The sequence below is a fragment of the Carcharhinus amblyrhynchos genome, chromosome X (assembly GCF_965287045.1).
Source record: "Carcharhinus amblyrhynchos chromosome X, sCarAmb.v2.hapA, whole genome shotgun sequence".
Taxonomy (NCBI): Eukaryota; Metazoa; Chordata; class Chondrichthyes; order Carcharhiniformes; family Carcharhinidae; genus Carcharhinus; species Carcharhinus amblyrhynchos.
The window spans coordinates 9510031-9530595 of record NC_137359.1 but is presented as its reverse complement, the minus strand read 5'-3'; the positions used below and the strand labels follow the sequence as shown (position 1 = coordinate 9530595).

The following is a 20565-nucleotide window of genomic DNA, read 5'->3' as shown; positions in this document are numbered from 1 at the left end:
TCAGTACATAGCCCAGGAAAAGCACAATTCTGCAGAAAACCATTGAAGATTTAACCAAGTTAAATCTGACAATTCTATCTTCCAAATTTAGCAACTCTTTGCATTTGGGAAATTTTTGGAAGTGGGACAGTTGGACTGTTGCAAAGGTTTTATCTTTTGAATTGTGCTCTATGTTAATCCTCCTCGAGCTTTGATGTTGTACACCATTCCCAAAGTTGAATGTCAACTAGTTGCACGAAAGTGTCCTCTTTCTTTCTTTCTCTTTGTTATGAGGGGGGGGTGGGTAGCACTTTGCTTCAAGCTTGGCTCAGCACCTTCTCAGCATGGATCCAATGTAATGAGAAGCTTGCCTAGTTAGAGAATTGGTCCGGACCACAAACCTGAACCTGTGTGGCGCTGCAGCAGGTAACTAACACAAATGGAGAGGTGGGAGTTTGACCCAGATGACAACTTGTATTTTTTTTTTTAGCTGTATGATTCCAGCTTTTGAAAATGATATTGATCGATGAGAAGGCAAACTGCATAACGACCCGATGATGCATAAATATCATTCAAATCTTCTCTTCAATGCAGGTCTCGAAGGATGATCGCAGTGACATTGAGAGCAGCTCTGACGATGACGATTCCATGACTAACGGCACAAAACTCCATCACCACAATCCCTCCAAAGGAGCCAACAGCACCAATGGAACCAATGGTCACCTCACCACAGGGTCATGGGCAGGAGACCATTAGTCTCCATGAACTGTGGAACATGGGTTAGGCACAGGTGGGACAGCCTCACGGAAAACAACCAAGCACTGGACAGTTTTTTTTTTTAATTTAATAAACTGGGTGTTGCTGCGTGGGATCAGAGACAGGCTGCCTGTTCAGTAACTTACACCTGCAAAGCATACGGGCATCTTCCCTTTATTCTCGTTCATTGTTCTTTAGCAATATGAGGAATTGAAATGCAGCTTTTAAATAGGAGTGGCTGGAGCTAGACTAAGGAGTCTATCCATCCAGCTGATCCCATTTAACAACCTGCAGTGCTTTAAATGGGTTTTGTGCAATTTGTCGAATTGCTAAAGGTGTGGTTTACATTTCAGGCCTGTTATTGTTGTATTTCCTCATCCTATATTTTATAACTCGGTGCAAGTTGAGTCAAAGAGCCAGAAAACTGATAGAAAAACTAAAAGGAGCGTGTTATCGGTCTTTACTGGTGGGTCTTCAAAGCAGGTCACTCCAGATGTTGTGTTGGTGCTTGAATTCTCACAGTCCCTGCTATGTTGGGTATTTTATATAAAAGAATTGAGTAATGTATAAATCCAAAGAATCAGGAGTTATAGGCATGGGTCCAAATTGTCATTTTTGTGGTGTCATTTCACTGTTGACCCAAATATTGAAGCACAGCTTTGTATTAAAACACTAGATTCTGGTGAGCAGCTGTGTGTGTATATGTGCATGAGTGAGAGTATGTGTGTGTGAATGCACACTGCGAACCCTCTTGATAAATTGGATGCTGAGGGAGGGAACTTTCTGGTTGGCCTCCTATGTAGTATTTTAAGCAGTCAGTTAATTTTGTAAAGTAATTCCACTTGTGTGGTTTGTGGAACCAAAAGACAACTATCACATTGCTGATACTGGGCAGTCTCCAGCTGCCACATTTCATTGGCTGTTTATTGGAAGAGCTAAAGCCAGTAGCCCTGGTGTTTACAGCAGTGTATTGGAGGGATGATGATGATTCCTTTGTGTTTTCAGTCACAAGAAGCAGGCAAACCTCTCTCTGAACTATGTTTTCATTTTAATTTTTATTGATTGGAAACTAATTCCTCCTAGTGATGGCTCGTGGTTATAAAGATTTCAATGCTGTCTTGTACTAAAGCGGGGGTTTTTTTCTTTGGATTCTGGTCAAATCACATCTCAATGAGTGGAACATTATTTTAATTATGCTGATTTTCTTTTTTAATTGTCTTTGAAAAATAATCCACCCAAATGTGTCTCTGATTTTTCTTTTCTCTAAGAGGTGGTGTTTGGATGTTGCTTGAACTTGCTCTTGGGCATACTGAACCTTGGTGTATTCCTCAAAATAAGACTGCTTTTAAACTTTTCCATACTTGCTGCAAATAGCTGTTAATATGTCTCACTCCAGGCAAGGTTGCTGTGAATGAGCATTTGTGTGAAAGCCGTTCTGATCAGTTTGTTTGCAAGTTGCAGAGTTCCATCTTTTTAAACTTTAAAAAAGAATACAGCAGTTGCAGCTATGCAACCAGTTTCTTGAAACAGAAAAAAGATTGTCTTTCCTTGCGGTTCTATGGCAACGCGAGTGGTATCGCCAGCACGGTGTATGGCAGTACTGGTTCAAGGGAGATAAGAGTTGTTTAAGCAAGTTGAATTCCTGAGCCCTGATTTGCTTTTTTTTGTATTTCAAATGAAGACGTAAATTATATTGATGTACTGCGTATTTGCTTCACAATGTCATTTTGGTGTATTTTTCTTTTTAAAATTCGTTATCCAGCTCTGGAAGCAGTTTTTGAATTTGATGTCCTCTTTCCCTTTGCAGCTTTAGATTGTTTAGATTTTTCTTTCCTTTTTCATGTTTTAAATTTTTGTGAGGCTAAAGTCCTTTTTTTAACTATCCACCACTCCTCCTCTCCCTCACCCCAACATCTGTTGGGCTGCAGCCAAGAGAGCAGGAGGGCGAGTGGAATTGTGCCCAGCACTCTGAGCACTGCTGCTATGTTTTGGTAAGGGATGAAGCCCATATTCAAACTTTCAGTCTGTTGCTGATATTCCGAGCAGCCTTCCTTGTTTATTTCCCCCACCATTTATTCTCTCCTGGGGCTGCTGACTCTTGCTGGAGGGTTGTTTCAAAGGTTCCAGCAGCTCTTTAGGATGTTGCCCATGGTGTCCTATTTCTTGCCTGGGCTTCTGGGTTTGGCTGGATTGTTCTCCTCCACTTCCCTGCTCTCAACGTGCAGAGATCACTGGAAGAAAGATGGTGAGCAAGGAGAACTGCTTTTCCCTGTAGCCTGGAAACTGAAGTCAGTCACATTGCTAATCTAGCTGAGATAAGCTAACTCAGCACAGACCAGGGATCAAACTGGGCCCTGCCTTGATCTTCATGGCTCCGGTACCTGTTTGGACTGTCAGACTGCAATCTGGCTCACCCACCTTCTCGTGACCTTCTGTTGCCAGCAAAACATTCTCCTCCATGAGGTTTAGATCTTAAGTAAGCTTTCAGGTTTCTGTCACTGTGTAGTGTCGGTCAGAATGTTCTTTTTAGTAACAGATTGCATCTTGTTTACTGAGTATGGAGTGTTTGGAAGCACAGTTTCAAGATGGCCAGTTGCACAGTTGTACAGGGTCAGTAAGTTAGTGTTCAAGAAAGAGATGGAAGGGTTTTGGTATTCTTACGTGAACACTTGTTCAGTAACCTCTCCTGCACTCTGCTATTGTCAGCCTGATCTTTATCAGGATAGCATTACGCTGGTGACTCTTCTAACTAAATGTAAGGTCCAAGTCATTTAACCACCAAGTCCATCATTTTGGGCCAGTTCGCACACAGGGATGGTGCCTGAAGTCTTGGATGCTGTAAGGGATTGTTGCCATGTTGCCTCATGCTTTTTCTTCTATCTTCTCCTCATTCCCCCCCCTGCCCCGATCAGTTCCATCATATGAAAATTGGAGACCTTGTGAGTAACTGTTTGCAACCAGCATCAATGCCATCAGCTGCTGGGGTACTATTTCCTCAATATATTTCACCCAACGCACCCTCAGGCAGAGTGGCACTACAGCCTGATGACTGACTTGTTTAATGGCACTTGGGGTCTGGGTCCATAGGAGTCTTAAATCGGCCTCGCAGGTAGAGGATGTGGTTAAGAAGGTGTATGGTGTACTGGCCTCCATCAGTCAAGGGATTGAGTTTAGGAGTCGGGAGATAATGTTGCAGCTTTACAAGACCCTAGTCAGACCTCTCTTGGAGTACTGTGCTCAGTTCTGGTCGCCTCATTACAGGAAGGATGTGGAAGCTATTGAAAGGGTGCAGAGGAGATTTACAAGGATGTTGCCTGGATTGGGTGGCATGCCTTATGAGGATAGGTTGAGGGAGCTAGGTCTTTTCTCCCTGGAGAGACAAAGGATGAGAGGTGACCTGATAGAAGTGTATAAGATGTTGACAGGTATAGATCGGGTGGATTCTCAGAGGCTTTATCCCAGGGCTGAAATGGTTGCTACAAGAGGACACAGGTTTAAGGTGCTGGGGAGTAGGTACAGAGGAGATGTCAGGGTAAGTTTTTCACTGAGGGTAGTGGGTGAGTGGAATCGGCTGCTGTCGGTGGTGGTGGAGGCGAATTCGATAGGGTCTTTTAAGAGACTTCTGGATGAGTACATGGGACTTAATAGAATAGTAAGCCTAGTAGGTATGGATATCATCGGCGCAACTTGTGGGCCAAAGGGCCTGTTTGTGCTGTAGTTTTTCTATGTTCTTGATTTGATGAAGGCTGACTGGTGGATCAAATCTCTAACCTGGTGCAATGTATTACTGCTCACTGTTTGAAAAAGAGGTCTGAGGCAAAGAGCTGTGTAAAAGCCTGAATTAAATTGACAGTTTCAAGTACTGATGTTTGCTGAAGGGGGTGTAATTATCCATATTGCATGGGTAATCTGAAACCCTTGGTGTTTACTTGTGGCTTTTTTGTCACTTGAGTTCAGATCCGTTTCATCAGAATCACTTGTATCTTTTTACATACACAGCACTGCTAAATACAACCAGGAAAATTAGGTTTGCCATGTATAAAGTGAGGCTTTTCTGGTGCTGCTGGGAAGGGAATAGACTAAATTTCTGGCTCAACATTGCTCTGTGTATATTGGATGTAAAATTATGCATTGTGTTAGCTGCAAATTATCCTAAGTGCTCCATACTCCATTGCTCACAATACCCCCGATCTAGAGACTTGAATTGTTAACCACTGAGTCCCCATTAAGCATTAACGCAATACATTTTGGCTATTAGGTTCAAGAGATTATAGATAGTGTCAAGGAGGGATTTTTTTTTTGTTTTTAGAATCTAGTTTATGCAGCATCAACAGGTTTATACATTGGGGTAACAAAGGAATGGTGTTTGTAAGTCAAATTTCTCTTGCGTTGTGCTGTATTTAAACCTTATAGACAGGGACGTTCTTTAAAGGATGTGACCTCTGCATCCAATTTGTGTTAATTTCTGGAATCTGAAGGCTGTGCTAAGGTCCCTAATGTGGAATGACTACAAAAGATGCCTCTCTGGACCCTTACAATTTGTGCAGGAAATGTACAGAATACATGAGTTCCATGTGATTTCACCCAATAAACAATTGATTCTGAAACTCCTTCTCATCTGGCGGTGCTCTTGCTGACAAAGTAAGAAGTCTGACAACACCAGGTTTAAGTCCAACCGATTTAGTTGATAGTAAACTCGCAAGCTCTCCATTCACCTGACGAAGAGGGAAACCTCAAGCTTGAGTTTACTATCAAATAAATCAGTTGGACTTGAACCTGGTGTTGTCAGACTTCTTACTGTGTTTACCCCAGTCCAACGCCGGCATCTCCACATCATGACTTGCTGACAAACCCAGAGGATAATGGGAGATGACTGGAAACCAGAACTTGGTTCCACTTGCATTTCTGTTGAAGGCTGCACTTCAAATGCTTTTGGCCTGAGGGGGCACACTCATTATTAAAGTGCACATTTATAACCTGCCCTTCCCTCCCCATGTAAACTAGGTGATCTGTTTTTTTTTCCCCCCACATAGCTGATAGAAGACCATGCTAAGTTTACAAAATGGTTCTTAACTAATCATCAATACATGGGGGTCCTGTAAAGCACTGAAATTCCTTGAAATATACAGCCTGTGATGTTGAGATTCCATAATCCATTCTCCAATTTTCAGTTTTCTAGGGGCAGCAGTATAATGTGGCTTTGGGTTATAATATAACAAACCCATGCTTTCTGAGTTGGATTGTAAATAGAAGTGGTGCTGCTGGGCCCGCTTAGTGGAGAGGTGGAAGGGAGTTTACAATCAGGACATGTAATGCTGGACATTTGATTTCTGTAATAAAGTACGTGTTTTTACTTTTTAATATTTATGTTGGCACTGATGAAACATCACCAGAACCAAATTGTGGCAAATCACACCACCACTTGGCTGAAATGTGCTCAGCAGAAATGGTACACTAGTCCCCCTGAAGAAGCTGTGGACTGAGGGGGCAGTGTTGTTTTAATGGAGAACAAAAAATACTTTGTGAAGTAATCTATTCAAATCCTTCTTTTATTTCTTTGCAGACAAAATAGATACCACATTATGTTTCCTCAGTGCAAAAACAGGCTTGTAAAATGCCTTGTCAGTTTTTAAAATTCAGCCAGAAGAGATTCTAAGCACGTATTGTCTAATTTGAGGCTGGCTACAGCTCGTGTTTAAAGCTAGCTGGTGCTAAGCTTTTTAAGTAAATCCATTAAATACATAATGCAGTCTGGCCAGGAAGCCTGCAGTAGCAGGCCTGACTTTAGGTGAGAGCAACTAAATGCCTCCTCTCCCGAGGAAAAAGAGAAAATAGCCTAAGCATTCTTGTGGGTAGAATCTTTTTTATTCCTTCCCTCCAACCCGCCTACTACCAAACAATGTTTCCTGTCAAAACCTTTTCTCTTTTTGTATTTGTGTATACATAATGTTGCTGGCATATACAGGGTAGGAAAGTGTTATTGCAGTACCTGTCAGGTGATGCTATAACCTCAAGTGTGTGCCTTTTCACTTTTTTTAGTCCCTTTTCTGGTTCTGAGTGTTATTTGTGTTTTTATAAAACAAATTTTATATTTTAAAAAAAAAAAGCCTGAGCTGAAGGAAATGATTAAGTCTGAGTTCTACCAATCAGGCGATGGAGAAGAAAACCCAAATTGGAATTGTTGTCTCCCTTTTGCTCTGTTTTGGACTTCACCTGAGCCACATTTGAACTTTAGCCTCAATTCTCTGCCAGCCTTTTATTATTCTGCATGTTGTGTTAGTTTTTGTCTGTGGAAGTTGTGTTCATGGAAATTTCTGGATTTCAGGCATGCTTTCTCTGGAAGATTTGTCAAGCTCACTGATATGAATGATGTCAGCAAGTATGTCTGTATTGTGACTTAAGTAGTTGCAATTGTTCTTGCATCACATGATTGATCAAATGTGAGGATACTTAAAATTTACAGTGAGATCCTGAGCTTCTCACTGCATTGTATATTCTCCAGTTTCCATAACTAGCATGAATTGGTGACAGAATAACAATGTGTTGCCCTGCTGTCCAGTCATTTCTCATTGTGTGACTCCTTTTTGATTTTTCTTTAACTTTGTTGAAGGGAAAAAGGGGTGGGGGGGGTGGTATTCACGATAGCCACGTTCTAATTCTGGGTGTGATCCAGCACTAGTGCTATGCCACTCTTGTGCCTACACTGTTGCCATCCAAGTCATTATTCAATGTATAATTTGATTTGGGTGTTTCTAGATTACATTGACTCAGACGTTAGCTGTGTAATACGATGTGTGGAAAAGCTGGGATGGAGTTGGGACCAATGGATTCTCTGGCTGCGCTGGAGATCCCTGAAATACAATAGCATTGATTACAAAATTGCAAACTGGATATCATTTTAAATAAAGCGACTTTGTCTATGTAACATTGCTTACTTTATTAAAAGATTTACAATTTAAATCAATCTTTTGAATGGACTGGTCTCTTTAATTTTTGTAATGCCATCTGGGCCAGTCATAATACAGTGGTGGAACTTGTAAAAGTATGAGCAATAACTGGACATGATATGTCATGGTTAATTCTGGTTGTGCTGTTTCATTGAGGCGAACAGTTCAGCAGTGAATAAACAAGCAGTGACTTTTTTTTTCTCCTGTCCTAGTATCATGACATCTGTGATGCCCCACAGTATCAACCATTTGGAGTTTGCCATTAGGCAGCCAGAAGTTTAAAGAGAAAAAATTAATTGGTCCAAAATGGAATGTAATGACTTTTTTTGTTAACCTAAAGACTCATCAGTGATATTACTACCTGCTGTGGAATGGAGCCAGGTCCAATCAGTGGGTTAGCCAATCTCAACATAGTGTTGGAGGAGAGAGGGAAAGGAGCACAACTGGTATCTGTGTCGCGAAGGAGACAGAAAACAGTCAGAATTTCCACCTTATTGAAATTCTTGGGTGGGAGGAATGGCTTTATAGTGTAAGGTATGGAGAGTGTGTGGGGAAAAACTATCCCATCAAGAGTTGTGATCGTTGGGAGGTGAGAACAAACACCCACCATCACCCTTGAGTGTTTCCATTTTGTGGGGGAGGTTCTAATTGTTGAGAGCATGTAGAATATACCTTTTGTCGTGGAAATAGATAGCTAATTGACTATAATGGATGCCTGAACTGGGAAGGAAAAGCCAGTTAGGTCTTTGTCGGATATGGCACCAACTGTTTTGGTTTGTTTTCATGTTGAACTGTTTAATATTACTTTTCAGTTTTACTGTGCCTTTTTTCAAACCCTGCAGCGTGGTTGCTGCGCTCTTGAGCCCTAGCCAGCCTACCACAAAGAAGCATTGAGTCACAAGCACTCGAGTAATTAGATCAGAGTGGCTTTAACAATGGGAGTGATTTGGGGAAGGACAACTTTAATAATTACCAAAATAAATATTGTCTTGCATTTTAAATCAATGCATCAAAATTTCTGTCAATACAGACTAATGTTTGCAAGATAACAAGCTGTGGATGTGGTGGTGGAGGTTCTTCTGTTTGTTCTTGTTAATTCAATGTGTTTTTTTTTTACTGGATACACTGCAATAAAAGTGTCATTAAATATTTTAAATTGCATATTGCCATCTTATTTTCTCTCAATTGATTTGAATCTGAACTGAAACCTCATTCTAGAAAGATTCTGTATGTTTGATGGCCGAGTAGCCAGTTGATCGGGATAGATGTAAGTGTAAGTTCATTTCCGAATCAGGATTGCTCAGTCATTTGAGGTAGGTTAGGCACAAAATGGGATTTTGTGACCTTGTTTGAAATGAGTGACAAATTGTTCAAATTTAACATTTACTTTTGTGCAAAGAACAACACAGCACAGGAAACAGGCCCTTAGGCCCTACAAGCCCATGCCACCCATTTTAACACTGTGAGTGCCTCATTCCAATCCATCTTCTACCTATGACTTTTGTCTACATCTCGTGGACTCCACAGTAAAGGGGTGCAAATTTAGGGACTTACACATGCACTAGGTTAAGGGAGATCCAATTTAAGGACAATTTATTAACACCAATCAGCCTAACAGCATGTTTTTGGAGTGTGGGAGGAAACCGGAGCACTCGGAGAAAACCCACGCAAGCGCGGGGAGATGTGCAAACTCCCACAGACACTGACCTGGATCCCTGTAACTGCACAGCAAACAGTGATAGTCACTGAGCTGTTGTGTTGCCCGCAATTGGTCCAGTTTAAGCGTACACTAACAACGTGAAGCACTAGGCAACTCACGAAACAACATCCAAGAGCAGCCCTCGCACGACCCACCGCATGTATGCCCCTTGTTGGACAACAAGGTGGACTGAATCACTTATGGATGTTTTTTAAAAAAAAAGAGACATCAATAAACATACAACAGCCTATACAGACATTATCGGCAAGTCCTGTTCTTATTCCTTAAGTTTTAACCATCAGTGATGTGTCACATTATGTGGTGGGAGTGACTCACTTCTTGGAGTTGAGTTGTACTCGTTAGGAGTTGGTTCATTTCCTGTTTCACTTTTCAGGTCCTTTAAACTCCCTGAATGTTTCTTTTGAGAATAGCTGCAATCTATTGTTACAGAAACAAAATCCTGACAATGCACAGCAGGTCAAGTTTGTGTTATTAAAGCATCAGGTTAATATTCTGGCTTAGTACCCATAACAACCACTTTAAATTTTAGTTTTGATTTGTGACTGCATGAGAAATAGATCTTCAGGCTTACAGAACTGTATCCAGTATCAGCTTTTGAGGGTGGGGAGGGACTCTCTGTACATATAATTTAACACTATTTGTATCTAGAAACATACAATTAAAACAAAGAATCATAGCACACGAACAGGCCCTTTCAGCCTGCACCAACCATGCTACCTGTGTGAACTAAAACCCCCTACCCTTCCAGGGACCATATCCCTCTATTCCCTCCTATTCATGTGTTTGTCAAGCCGTCCCTTAAAAGTCACTATCGTATCTGCTTCCACTACCTCCCCTGACATCGAGTTCCCAACACCCACCACCCTCTGTTTCCCTTTCACCCTGGGGGGGGAAAAAACTTGACTGTCCACATCCCTCCTTGTAGAATTGTGCAGTTTGCTACACACTTGTCCGTGTGTTTGTACAAAAGCAATAATAAGCACTGGAAGAGGCGGAGGCTACAATGTTTGTTACCTACTACCATTCAACATTGACAGTCAAAACTCAAGTTATTTGCAAGAAACTCTATATCTTGCACAATCTTGACTTTGAACTATAATTGCCATTCTTTCACTCATTCAAAGTACCATCTCAAACAACAGCCACCTTGAGTCACGGGAACACGCCTGGAGGTTTCCATCCAAGCCCCTCACCATCCTAATTTGGAAATATATTGCTGTTCCTTCACTATCACTGGGTCAAAATCCTGGAACACCCTCCCTTACAGGACTGCGGGTCTAACTACACTACATGGACTGCAGCAGTTCAAGAAGCCAACTAACCACCACCTTCAAGTGCCAATTAGGTGTGTGCAATAAATGCTGTCCTAGCCAGCACTACCCACAGCCTGTAAATGGATAAAAAACTTGTTTTAATTGAACATTTGTAGAAATATTTAGCTTCTCAAGTGTGAGGAATTGTGTGCAATTCTGTTTTCTGGTCAAAGAAAGAGGCTAGCTAACATGTCAAAACTTCAACAGCTAAAGTTACACCACACACAAGACAGCAGAAAATAATTTTCAAACACAGCTTTTAATCCACATTTAATTTTTCTAATGTACATATTTAAAAATGTTGCTTCTGGTCATTACATAACAATAAACATCTTTCATTTTTGTCACATGATGGACATCAAGGCTTTTGCTCCTGAGGGTAGGGACAGCTTAGTCCTTTATAATTTCATCGACTTGTCCTTCAGCTGCTGCCTTTAAGGTCTTTTGTCTCTGGAAGAAACGGTACGCACGGGCACTGCACAGGTAACCACCATACATTGTCAGTAGTATCATCGAGCCAGAGAACATCCTGTAGCCAAGGTCGGCGAGCCTCTTGGCGGACACCATTGTGGCAGATCTGAAATACAGAGTTTTAGATAAAAAAAACTATAGAGATGCAAGTCTTTCTATGATTGCAGTATGTCTCAAAGTGCTTTGCAGCCAATGAAGTACTTATAAGTGCTGTAATGTAGGCAAAATGACAGCTCATTGCCTTCACATTGGGGGAGCTTGGCCAATGGGAGAACTGTTTTTGTGACGCTGATTGAGGGATGGAGGAATCAGTGGATGGGCTGTCTGCACTTAAGGTTGATAAGCACCAGGACTAGATGAGATGCCTCCAATGATAAGAACTAGGAGCAGGAGTAGGCCATTTAGCCCTTTGAGCCTGCCCCGCCATTCAATAAGATCATGGCTGATCTGAAGTGGATCAGTTCCACTTTCCCGCCTTCTCCCCATAACCCTTAATTCCCTTGTCTGTCAAAAACCTATCTACCCGTGACTTAAATATATTTAGCAAGGCAGCCTCCACCACTTCAACAGGCAGAGAATTCCAGAGATTCACCACCCTTTGAGTGAAGAAGTTCCTCCTTAACTCCAATCTAAACTGACCCCCCTTATCTTGAGGCTGTGCCCTCTTGTCCTGCTGTCCTTTCTGAGCGGGAAGAGTCTCTCTACCTCTACCCTATCCATCCCTTTCATTATCTTATACGTCTCTATAAGATCCCCCCTCATCCTTCTAAACTCCAATGAGTACAGACCCAGTCTATTTAGTCTCTCTTCACAGTCCAACCCCCTCATCTCCGGTATCAGCCTAGTGAACCTCCTCTGCACTCCCTGCAAGGCCAAAATATCCTTGCACAAGTGCGGCGACCAAAACTGCACACAGTACTCCAGCTGCGGCCTCACCAGTACCCTGTACAGTTGCAGCAAGACCTCCCTGTTTTTATATTCTATCTCCCTCACTATAAAGGCCAGCATTCCATTTGCCTTCTTGATCACCTGCTGCACCTGCAAACTGGGTTTTTGCAACTCATGCACAAGGACCCCCAGGTCCCTCTGCACCGTAGCATGCTGCAGCTTTTCACCCTTTAAATAGTAATCCCTCCTACTATTATTTCTGCCAAAGTGGATAACCTCACACTTGCTATAACATTATACTCCATCTGCCAGGTCCTCGCCTATTCATTCAGCCTATCCAGATCCCTCTGCAGACTTTCCACACCCTCCACGCAATTTGCTTTACCACTCATCTTCGTGTCATCAGCAAATTTCATCACCCTACACTCAGCCCCTTCCTCCAGATCATCTATATAAATGGTAAATAGCTGAGGCCCCAGCACCGATCCCTGCAGCACTCCACTAGTCACCAACCACCAACCAGAACAGCACCCATTGATACCGACTCTCAGCTTCCTATTAGACAGCCAATCCTCTATCCACGCTAACACCTTACCGCCAACTCAGTGCACCCTAACCTTCTGTAGCAACCTTTTATGAGGCACCTTATCAAAAGCCTTTTGAAAATCTAGAAACACCACATCCACCGGTTCTCCTCTGTCTACCAATAGGATATTGAGGGAAAACTGCAGAGGCATTCACCATTGACTCTGGGATAGAGCCAGGGGTCTGGAAAATTGCAAATGTTGCACTTTTGTTTAAAGATTTAAAGGTAAGCCCAAGAACCTTGACGCTGGGGAAAGCATCTGGAAAAAAATGAATTGTGACTTGGGCAAATGCAGCATATGAAAGAAAGCCAGCATTAAGGGAAAATTGTGTTTAATTAACTTGGGAGTGTTTTGAAGAGGTAATAGAGGGGGTTATGCTGTTGACGTGATGTATGTAGACTTCCAAAAGGCATTTGATACAACAGATTTGTGAGTAAAGTTCAGGGAATAAAAGGAAAAGTTACAATATGGAAACAAAATTAGCCAAGTGATAGGAAACAGTCGTAATTAATGGATGTTTTTCAGGCTGGAGGAAGGCTTGTAGTGGAACTCCCAGGAGTCAGTGCTCTTCCTATATTTAATGATCTAGACCTTAATGTACAGGGCACAGTTCCAAAATATGCAGGGGATATGACACTTGGAAGTATTATGAACAATGAGGAAGGTGCTGTATAAAGGACATGGACAAGTTGGTGGAATCGGAGGACAAAAGTGTCGGATGAAGTTCAATGAGAAGAAGTGAAGTAATTCATAGGAAGGACACAGTGACAATAAAGGTTACTATTCTAAACGGGTGCAGGAGCAAGTGTATAAATAGAAGCCTAGCAAGAGGAGGCCATTTGGCCCTTTGAGCCTGCTCCACCATTCATTTACAATCATGGCTGATCATCCAACTCTAAAACCTTTTAATCCTGCTTTTTCCTGATAACCTTTGATCCCATTCGCTCCCAAGTGTTATATCTAGCTGCTTCTTGAATACATTCAATGTTTTGGCATCAACCACTTCCTGTGGTAATAAATTCCACAGACTCACCACTCTTTGGATGAAGAAATGTCTCCTCACCTCTGCCCTGAATCCTCAGACTGTGACCCCTGGTTCTGGACTCCCCCACCATTGGGAACATCCTCCCTGCATCAACCCTGTCTAGTCCTGTTAGAATTTTATAAGTCTCTATGAAATCCCCCACCCACCCATTCATTCATTCATTCATTCATTCATTCATTCATCTGAACTCCAGCAAAAACAATCCTAACCAAGTCAATCTCTCCTCATACATCAGTCCACCGTCCCTGGAATCAGCCTGGTAAACCTTTGCTGCACTCCCTCGAGCAAGAACATCATTTCTTAGAAAAGGAGACCAAAACTGCACACACTATTCTAGGTATACCCTCACTAAGGCATCCCTGCTCTTGTACTCGAAACCTCTTACAATGAAGGCCAACATGCCATTTGCCTTCTTTACTGCCTGCTGTACCTGCATGCTTACCTTCAGTAACTGGTGCACAAGGATACCCAGGTCCTGCTGCACACTCCCCTCTCCCAAATTACAGCCATTCAAGTAGTAATCTGCCGCCTTGTTTTTGCTTCCAAAGTGAACTACCTCACATTTATACAAATTATACTGCATCTGCCATTGATTAGCCCACTCACCCAACCTGTCCAGATCATTCTGAGGGATCTCTGCATCCTTGTCACAGTTCACCCTCCCATCTAACTTGGTATCATCTGCAAACTTTGAGATATTACATTTTGTTGCCTGCATAAGTCATTGAAAGTGGCAGGTTTGATTGAGAGCACAGTTAGAAGGATCTAGATAGGCTGGGCGAATGGGCCAGGAACTGGCAAATGGAATTTAATGTTGGCAAGTGCGAGGTGGTCCACTTTGGTAGGAATAATGGTAGGAAGGACTATTACTTACGTGGCGAAAAACTGCAGCAGGCGACGGTGCAGAGGGACCTCGGGGTCCTTGTGCATGAGTCGCAAAAACCCAGCCTGCAGGTGCAGCAGGTGGTCAGGAAGGCGAATGGGATGCTGGCCTTCATAGCGAGGGGGATTGAATATAAAAGTAGGGAGGTCTTGCTGCGGCTGTATAGGGCATTGGTGAGGCCGCAGCTGGAGTACTGTGTGCAGTTTTGGTCGCTGTACTTACGCAAGGATATTTTGGCCTTGGAGGGAGTGCAGAGGTGGTTTACTAGGCTGATACCGGAGTTGAGGAGGTTGAGCTATGAGGAGAGGCTGAATAAACTAGGCTTGTACTCGTTAGAGTTTAGAAGAATGAGGGGAGATCTCATTGAGACATATAAGATGATGAATGGGATGGATAGGATAGAGGTGGAGAGACTCTTCCCGCTCAGAAAGGACAGTAGGACTAGGGGGCACAGCCTCAAGATAAAGGGGGGTGCGGTTTAGAACGGAGTTGAGGAGGAACTTCTTCACTCAAAGGGTGGTGAATCTCTGGAATTCTCTGCCCATTGAGGTGGTGGAGGCTGCCTCGCTAAATATTTTTAAGATGCGGGTTGATGGGTTTTTGCTAAGCGAGGGGATTAAGGGTTATGGGGAGAGGGCGGAAATGTGGAACTGAGACACAACAGATCAGCCATGATCTTATTGAATGGCGGGGCAGGCTCGAAGGGCTAGATGGCCTACTCCTGCTCCTATTTCTTATGTTCTTAATAAAGCATACCATTTTCTAAGCGTTATTAATAGATGCACAATTTCTTTGAAATAGTGCCGTTGGATCCTTGACATCCAGGAAAGGCAGATGGAGCCTTCGTTTAATATCTCATTCAAGAATTGGCACCTCTAATAATGTAGCACTCCCTCAGTATTGTACTGGAGGCTCAGCCTTGATCTTTCTGTTCAGGTCCTAGTACATGAACCCACAGATTTCTGACTTGGGCAACAGTACAACAAACTGAGCCATGATTGACACTATTGTGGAGAAAAAGCACTAGAAGCAAACTAGGATCAAGCTGTTACCACCACCCATGTCGCAACCTTATTACTCTCCTGCTTGCTCAAGGAATATTTTCAGGTGGGTAAAGAGTTGCTGGTATATTCATTTTTTTTCAGTTGTCTGCTCCTTACCATGACTGCACTTCATGTTTTAAAGTTTATTTATTAGTGTCACAAGTAGGCTTACATTAACACTGCAATGTAGTTACTATGAAAATCCCCTAGTCGCCACATTCTGGCACCTGTTCAGGTACACTGAGGGAGAATTTAGCATAGCCAATGCACCTAACCAGCATGTCTTTGGGAGGAAATGCATGCAGACACAGGAAGAACGTGCAAACTCTGCGCAGTGACCCAAGCCGGGAATTGAACCCAGGTCCCTGGCCTGAGACAGCAGTGCTAACCACTGTGCCACCAGGCCACCCAAGTCCACTGAATACCACCGTATCCTGAATAAGAAATTGTATATATAAATCTACAGTGCAATGATAAAACCCACACACACTGGCTAGAATGGAAATCTAAAATTAATCTCGACTTTAATAATAACGTATCAGAAACATTGGGGAACACAGGATTTAGTGCGAGGGAGGAACTGAAGGAAGTCAGTATTAGTAGGGAAGTTGTATTGGGAAATTGTGGGATTTGAGGCCAATAAAGCCACAGTGCTTGATAATCGACATCACAGAGTACTTAAGGAAATGGCCCCAGAAATAGTGGATGCATTGGTGCCCATCTTCCAAGATTCTATAGATTCTGGAACAGTTCCTACGATTGGAGGGTAGCGAACGTAGTCCCACTATTTAAAAACAGAAGTAGCAAGAAAACAGGGAATTATTGATCAGTCAGCCTGACATCAGTAGTGGGGAAAATTCTAGTCAATTATCAAGGATTTTATTGCGGAGAACTTGGAAAACATTGGCAGGATCGGACAGATTCAGCATAGATTTACAAAAGGGAAATAATGCTTGATAAATCTACTGGAATTCTTTGAGGATGGAAAATTAGAACTGATGAGGGGGAGCTAATGGATATGGTTTATTTGGACTTTCAGATGGCTTTGGACAAAGTCCCACATAAGCGATTAACGTGTAAAATTAACGCACATGGCACTGGGGGTAGTGTATTGAAATGGATAGAAAAATGGTTGTCAGACAGGAAATAAAGAGTCTGAATAAACGGATCTTTTTCTGAAAGCCAGGCAGAGACTAGTGGGGTACTGTTGGGATCAGTGTGGGAATCAGCTTTTCACATAATTGATGATTTAGCCAAATGTAATGGATCCAACTTTGCAGATGACACAAAGCTGGGTGGGAGGGTGAGCTGTGAGGAGCATGCAGAGATGCTTCAAGTGTGATTTGGATAAGCTGAGTGGGCAAATGCATGGCAGATGCAGTATGATGTTTTTGATTTGTCACAAATATTAGTAGAGTGAAAAGTATTGTTTCTTGCATGCCATACAAAGCATACCGTACATAGAGAAGGAAAGGAGACAGTGCAGAATGTAGTGTTCCAGTCATAGCTAGGGTATAGAGAAAGATCAACCTAATATGAGGTAGATCCATTCAAAAGTGATAACAGCAGGGAAGAAGCTGTTCTTCAGTGGATAAGTGTGAGATTATCGACTTTGATAGCAAAAACAGGAAAGGAGATAATCTGAATGTCTATAGACTGAGAAAGGGGAACGTGCAACAAGACCTGGACGTCCTTGTACATCAGTCGCTGAAACTGAGCATGCAGGTGCAGCAGGCGATAAAAAAAGGCAAATGGTATGTTGACCTTCATAGCCAGAGGTTTCAACCGAAACAGGGATGTCTTGATTCAATTATACAGAGCCTTGGTAAGGCCACACCTGGAATAGTGTGTGCAGTTTTGGTCTCCTTATCTGAGGAAGGATGTCCTTGCTCTAGAGGGAGCACCGAGAAAGTTCACCAGACTGTTTCTTGGGATGGCAGGACTGTTGTATGAGGTGAGATTGAGTCAGGCAGGATTATATTTGCTGGAGTTTAGAAGAATAGGGACAGGGTGAGGAGGAGAGAAAGAGGTCTCACAGAAGCCTATAAAATTCCAACAGGACTAGACAGGGTAGATGCAGGAAGGATGTTCCCAATGGTGGGGATGTCCAGAACCAGGAGTCACAGTCTGAGGATAAGGAGTAAACTGTTTAGGACAGAGGTGAGAAGAAATATCTTCACAGAGTGGAATTCAGAAAACAGTTGAAGCCAAAACATTGTCTGATTACAAGAAAGAGTTAGACATTGCTCTTGAAGTGAAGGGGATCAGGAATATTGAGTTGGACGATCATCTGTAATCATATTGAACGGCAGAGCAGGTTCAAGGGGCCGAATGGCCTCCTCCTGCTCCTATTTCAGGTAAGCTCTACATCCTAGCTATGACTGTAACACTACATTTGCACACTCTCCTTTTTTTCTCCCCCCTGTACTCTATGAACAGGTTGCTTTGTATAGCACATATCAAACAATACTTTTCACTGTATTCTGCAATGTGACAATAATAAATCAAATCAAATATTAAGTTGATCTTTCTCTGCACCCTATCTGTGACTGTAACACTACATTCTGCACCCTCTCCTTTCCTTCTTTATGAATGATATGCTTTGTATAGCGCACAAGAAACAATACTTTTCACTGTATCCCAATACATGTGACAATAAAAAAATCAAATCAAATCAAAAATCTCAAATCAAAACTAGGGCAGCCCGAGCTGAACATTCCTTTCCCCACCATCACCCCATTGTAACGGCCAGGAAGCAGCAGTAAAGCCAGACTATTCATTTGAGGGGCACTGAGGCCAATGTAGTGCTGGGCGGAGTGCCTGACCCGGGCCCGGACCGGAGTGTCGGACTGGGGGCCGAGTGTCTAAGCCGGGCCGGGGCTTTTCCGGGGCCGCTAGGCCGGTGGAAAGTTTTTTAAAGTCACTCTGACGGAGGGCCGGCAGCAGATGAAGCTGCTCCGATCTCCTGCATAAACGGGCGACGTTTCTGAGCCGAGCCCCGGGATTGGGGCCGCTTCCAGACCCGAGTCCAGGCCCCGGCACTAGGTCAGCTGGCAGCCACTACTCCTGCGGCCCGGAGCCGGGAAAGTATCGGCTTTAACCCGGATTCCGCTTTAGAAAGAGAAGTTCCGCCATTACTCACCAACTTCCCGCTGAGGTAAAGCGAACAACCAGCAGAGGGGGCAAAGGTCACGGGGTAAAGGTCACGAGTCTCAAGCCCAATTTTAACGCTCTCCAACTCTCTCCCCTCCCCGGTTAACTCCGGGGTTTTCCGCCACTGCTTTTCCAGCATTTTCTATGTCTTTAAAAAAACTTTCAGATAAAGCACATAGACCGCAGCAACTTCCAGATGGCAAGAGCTCACCATCTCCTCTTCAAGGGGCAATTAGAATAGGCAATGACCATCCCTAACTATTACCCATGAAACTACCATCGCTAAATCTCCCACCATCAACATCCTGGGGAGAGGGTTAACCATTGACCAGAAACTGTTATCTCCAGCTATATCAAAACACACTCCTACAGATGATAATTCCCAAATGAGGGGTGGGGGCATTTCTGATGAATAAAGTATTTGTTTTCAGGATCAACAGTGTAAAGAGTACTTTAAATGTTTTTTAATCAATTAATTTCCATGCTAATGTTCAAAGATCCTTCTAAATAATTTTTCTATTTGCCAAGGCCTCTTATCAGTGATGATTAGAAGGGTTGCTACCAATGACAGACTAGTCCAACTAGGAACAAACCCATGAGGCAATTGTTAAAATTTGACCTAACAGATGGTTGGAAAAGCTGGTTGTAAAAGAATGTGCTACATGGATAAGCTTTAAATGAATTAGTTCTATGGAGAGAAATCTACTACAGCTGGGATTCTCTTGTCCTGTTGCTGTCAATATTATTTAGGCTGAGTGCCAAATTCTCCATTCTCACTGGCAGCAATAACAGGGCAAATGACATTGGAGAATTCTGGCCTACATTTTGTGACATTTAATTAGTGGTATGGATGGTGCTCATGTCAGATTCCTAAAAGTTGCTCTGGACAAGGGGGAAAGAAGTAACAATGGTCTTGGAGTACAATAGCAGGAATCATCTCAGATACTGAAGCAGTCCATGTCCAGATGCAGCAAGAGCTGGACAATATCAAGGCTTGGACTGACAAGTGGCCAGTAACATTAATGCCACATCAAGTGCCAGGCAATGATCATCTCTATATGAGGGAGTCTAACTATTGCCTATGAAATTACCATTGCTGAATCTCCCACTATCAACATCCTGGGGGGGTTACCATTGACCAGAAATTGAATTGGACTAACTAGCTATATAAATGCTGTGGCTACAAGAGTAAGTCAGAGGCTAGGAATGCTGTAGCGAGTAACTCACCTCCTGCCCCCCACCCCAGTCCACCTTTTGGAAGGTACAAGTCAGGAGTGTAATGAAATATTCCCCACTTGCCTGGATGGGTGCTGCTCCAACAACGCTCAAGAATCTCAACACCATTCAGGACAAAGCAGCCCGCTTGATTGGAACCTCATTCACACACATTCGTGAGTTTTCCCAATCTCAAAATCCTGGAACTCCCTTCCTAATACCACTGTGTATGTACCTACACCACATGGGCAGCAGCGGTTCAAGAAGACAGCTCACCACCGCCTTTTCAAGGGCAATTAGAGATGGGTAATAAATGCTGGCCTAGCCAGGGACACCCATATCCCTTAAATGAATTTTAACAAAACTCACCTCAGAGCCTTCCTTTAGAATAGGATTTAATTTGACATTTGCATATCCTGCTTTCCAGATACTGAAAAGGGAATTCCAATGAGCTTGAGAATGATTTAGCATCAGTCAGTGTTTTTTTAAGCTGGCAGCAACACACACATCAACTGCTTTGCACGTTCACTCAGTAATTAGAAAAGAACAGGGTCAGCCCTGAGAA

At 42.9% G+C, this 20565-nt stretch overlaps 2 protein-coding genes across 2 annotated transcripts in view; one reads left to right on the top strand and one right to left on the bottom strand.

The window, feature by feature from the left end:
* The window catches only part of cers5 (ceramide synthase 5), a 107895-nt gene extending 99080 nt beyond the window's left edge, over positions 1–8815 (top strand). Inside the window, exon 10 of the mRNA XM_080218076.1 lies at positions 574–8815. Within this exon, the coding sequence (XP_080074202.1) occupies positions 574–735 (162 nt within the window). The 3' untranslated portion in view covers positions 736–8815. The remainder of the gene's footprint in view (positions 1–573) is intronic.
* A 2140-nt stretch (positions 8816–10955) lies between these two features.
* cox14 (cytochrome c oxidase assembly factor COX14) lies at positions 10956–18898 on the bottom strand. The gene is made up of 2 exons (XM_080217957.1): positions 18775–18898; positions 10956–11292 (listed from the first exon to the last, which is right to left on the bottom strand). Exon 2 carries the CDS (start codon positions 11280–11282, stop codon positions 11106–11108), a length of 177 nt encoding a protein of 58 aa, XP_080074083.1. The 5' UTR covers positions 11283–11292; positions 18775–18898; the 3' UTR covers positions 10956–11105.
* Between the last annotated feature and the right edge of the window lie 1667 nt (positions 18899–20565).

Bases quoted from the DNA above. Each gene is read 5' to 3' on its own strand.
- cox14 (XM_080217957.1), bottom strand. From the start codon at position 11,282: ATGGTGTCCGCCAAGAGGCTCGCCGACCTTGGCTACAGGATGTTCTCT.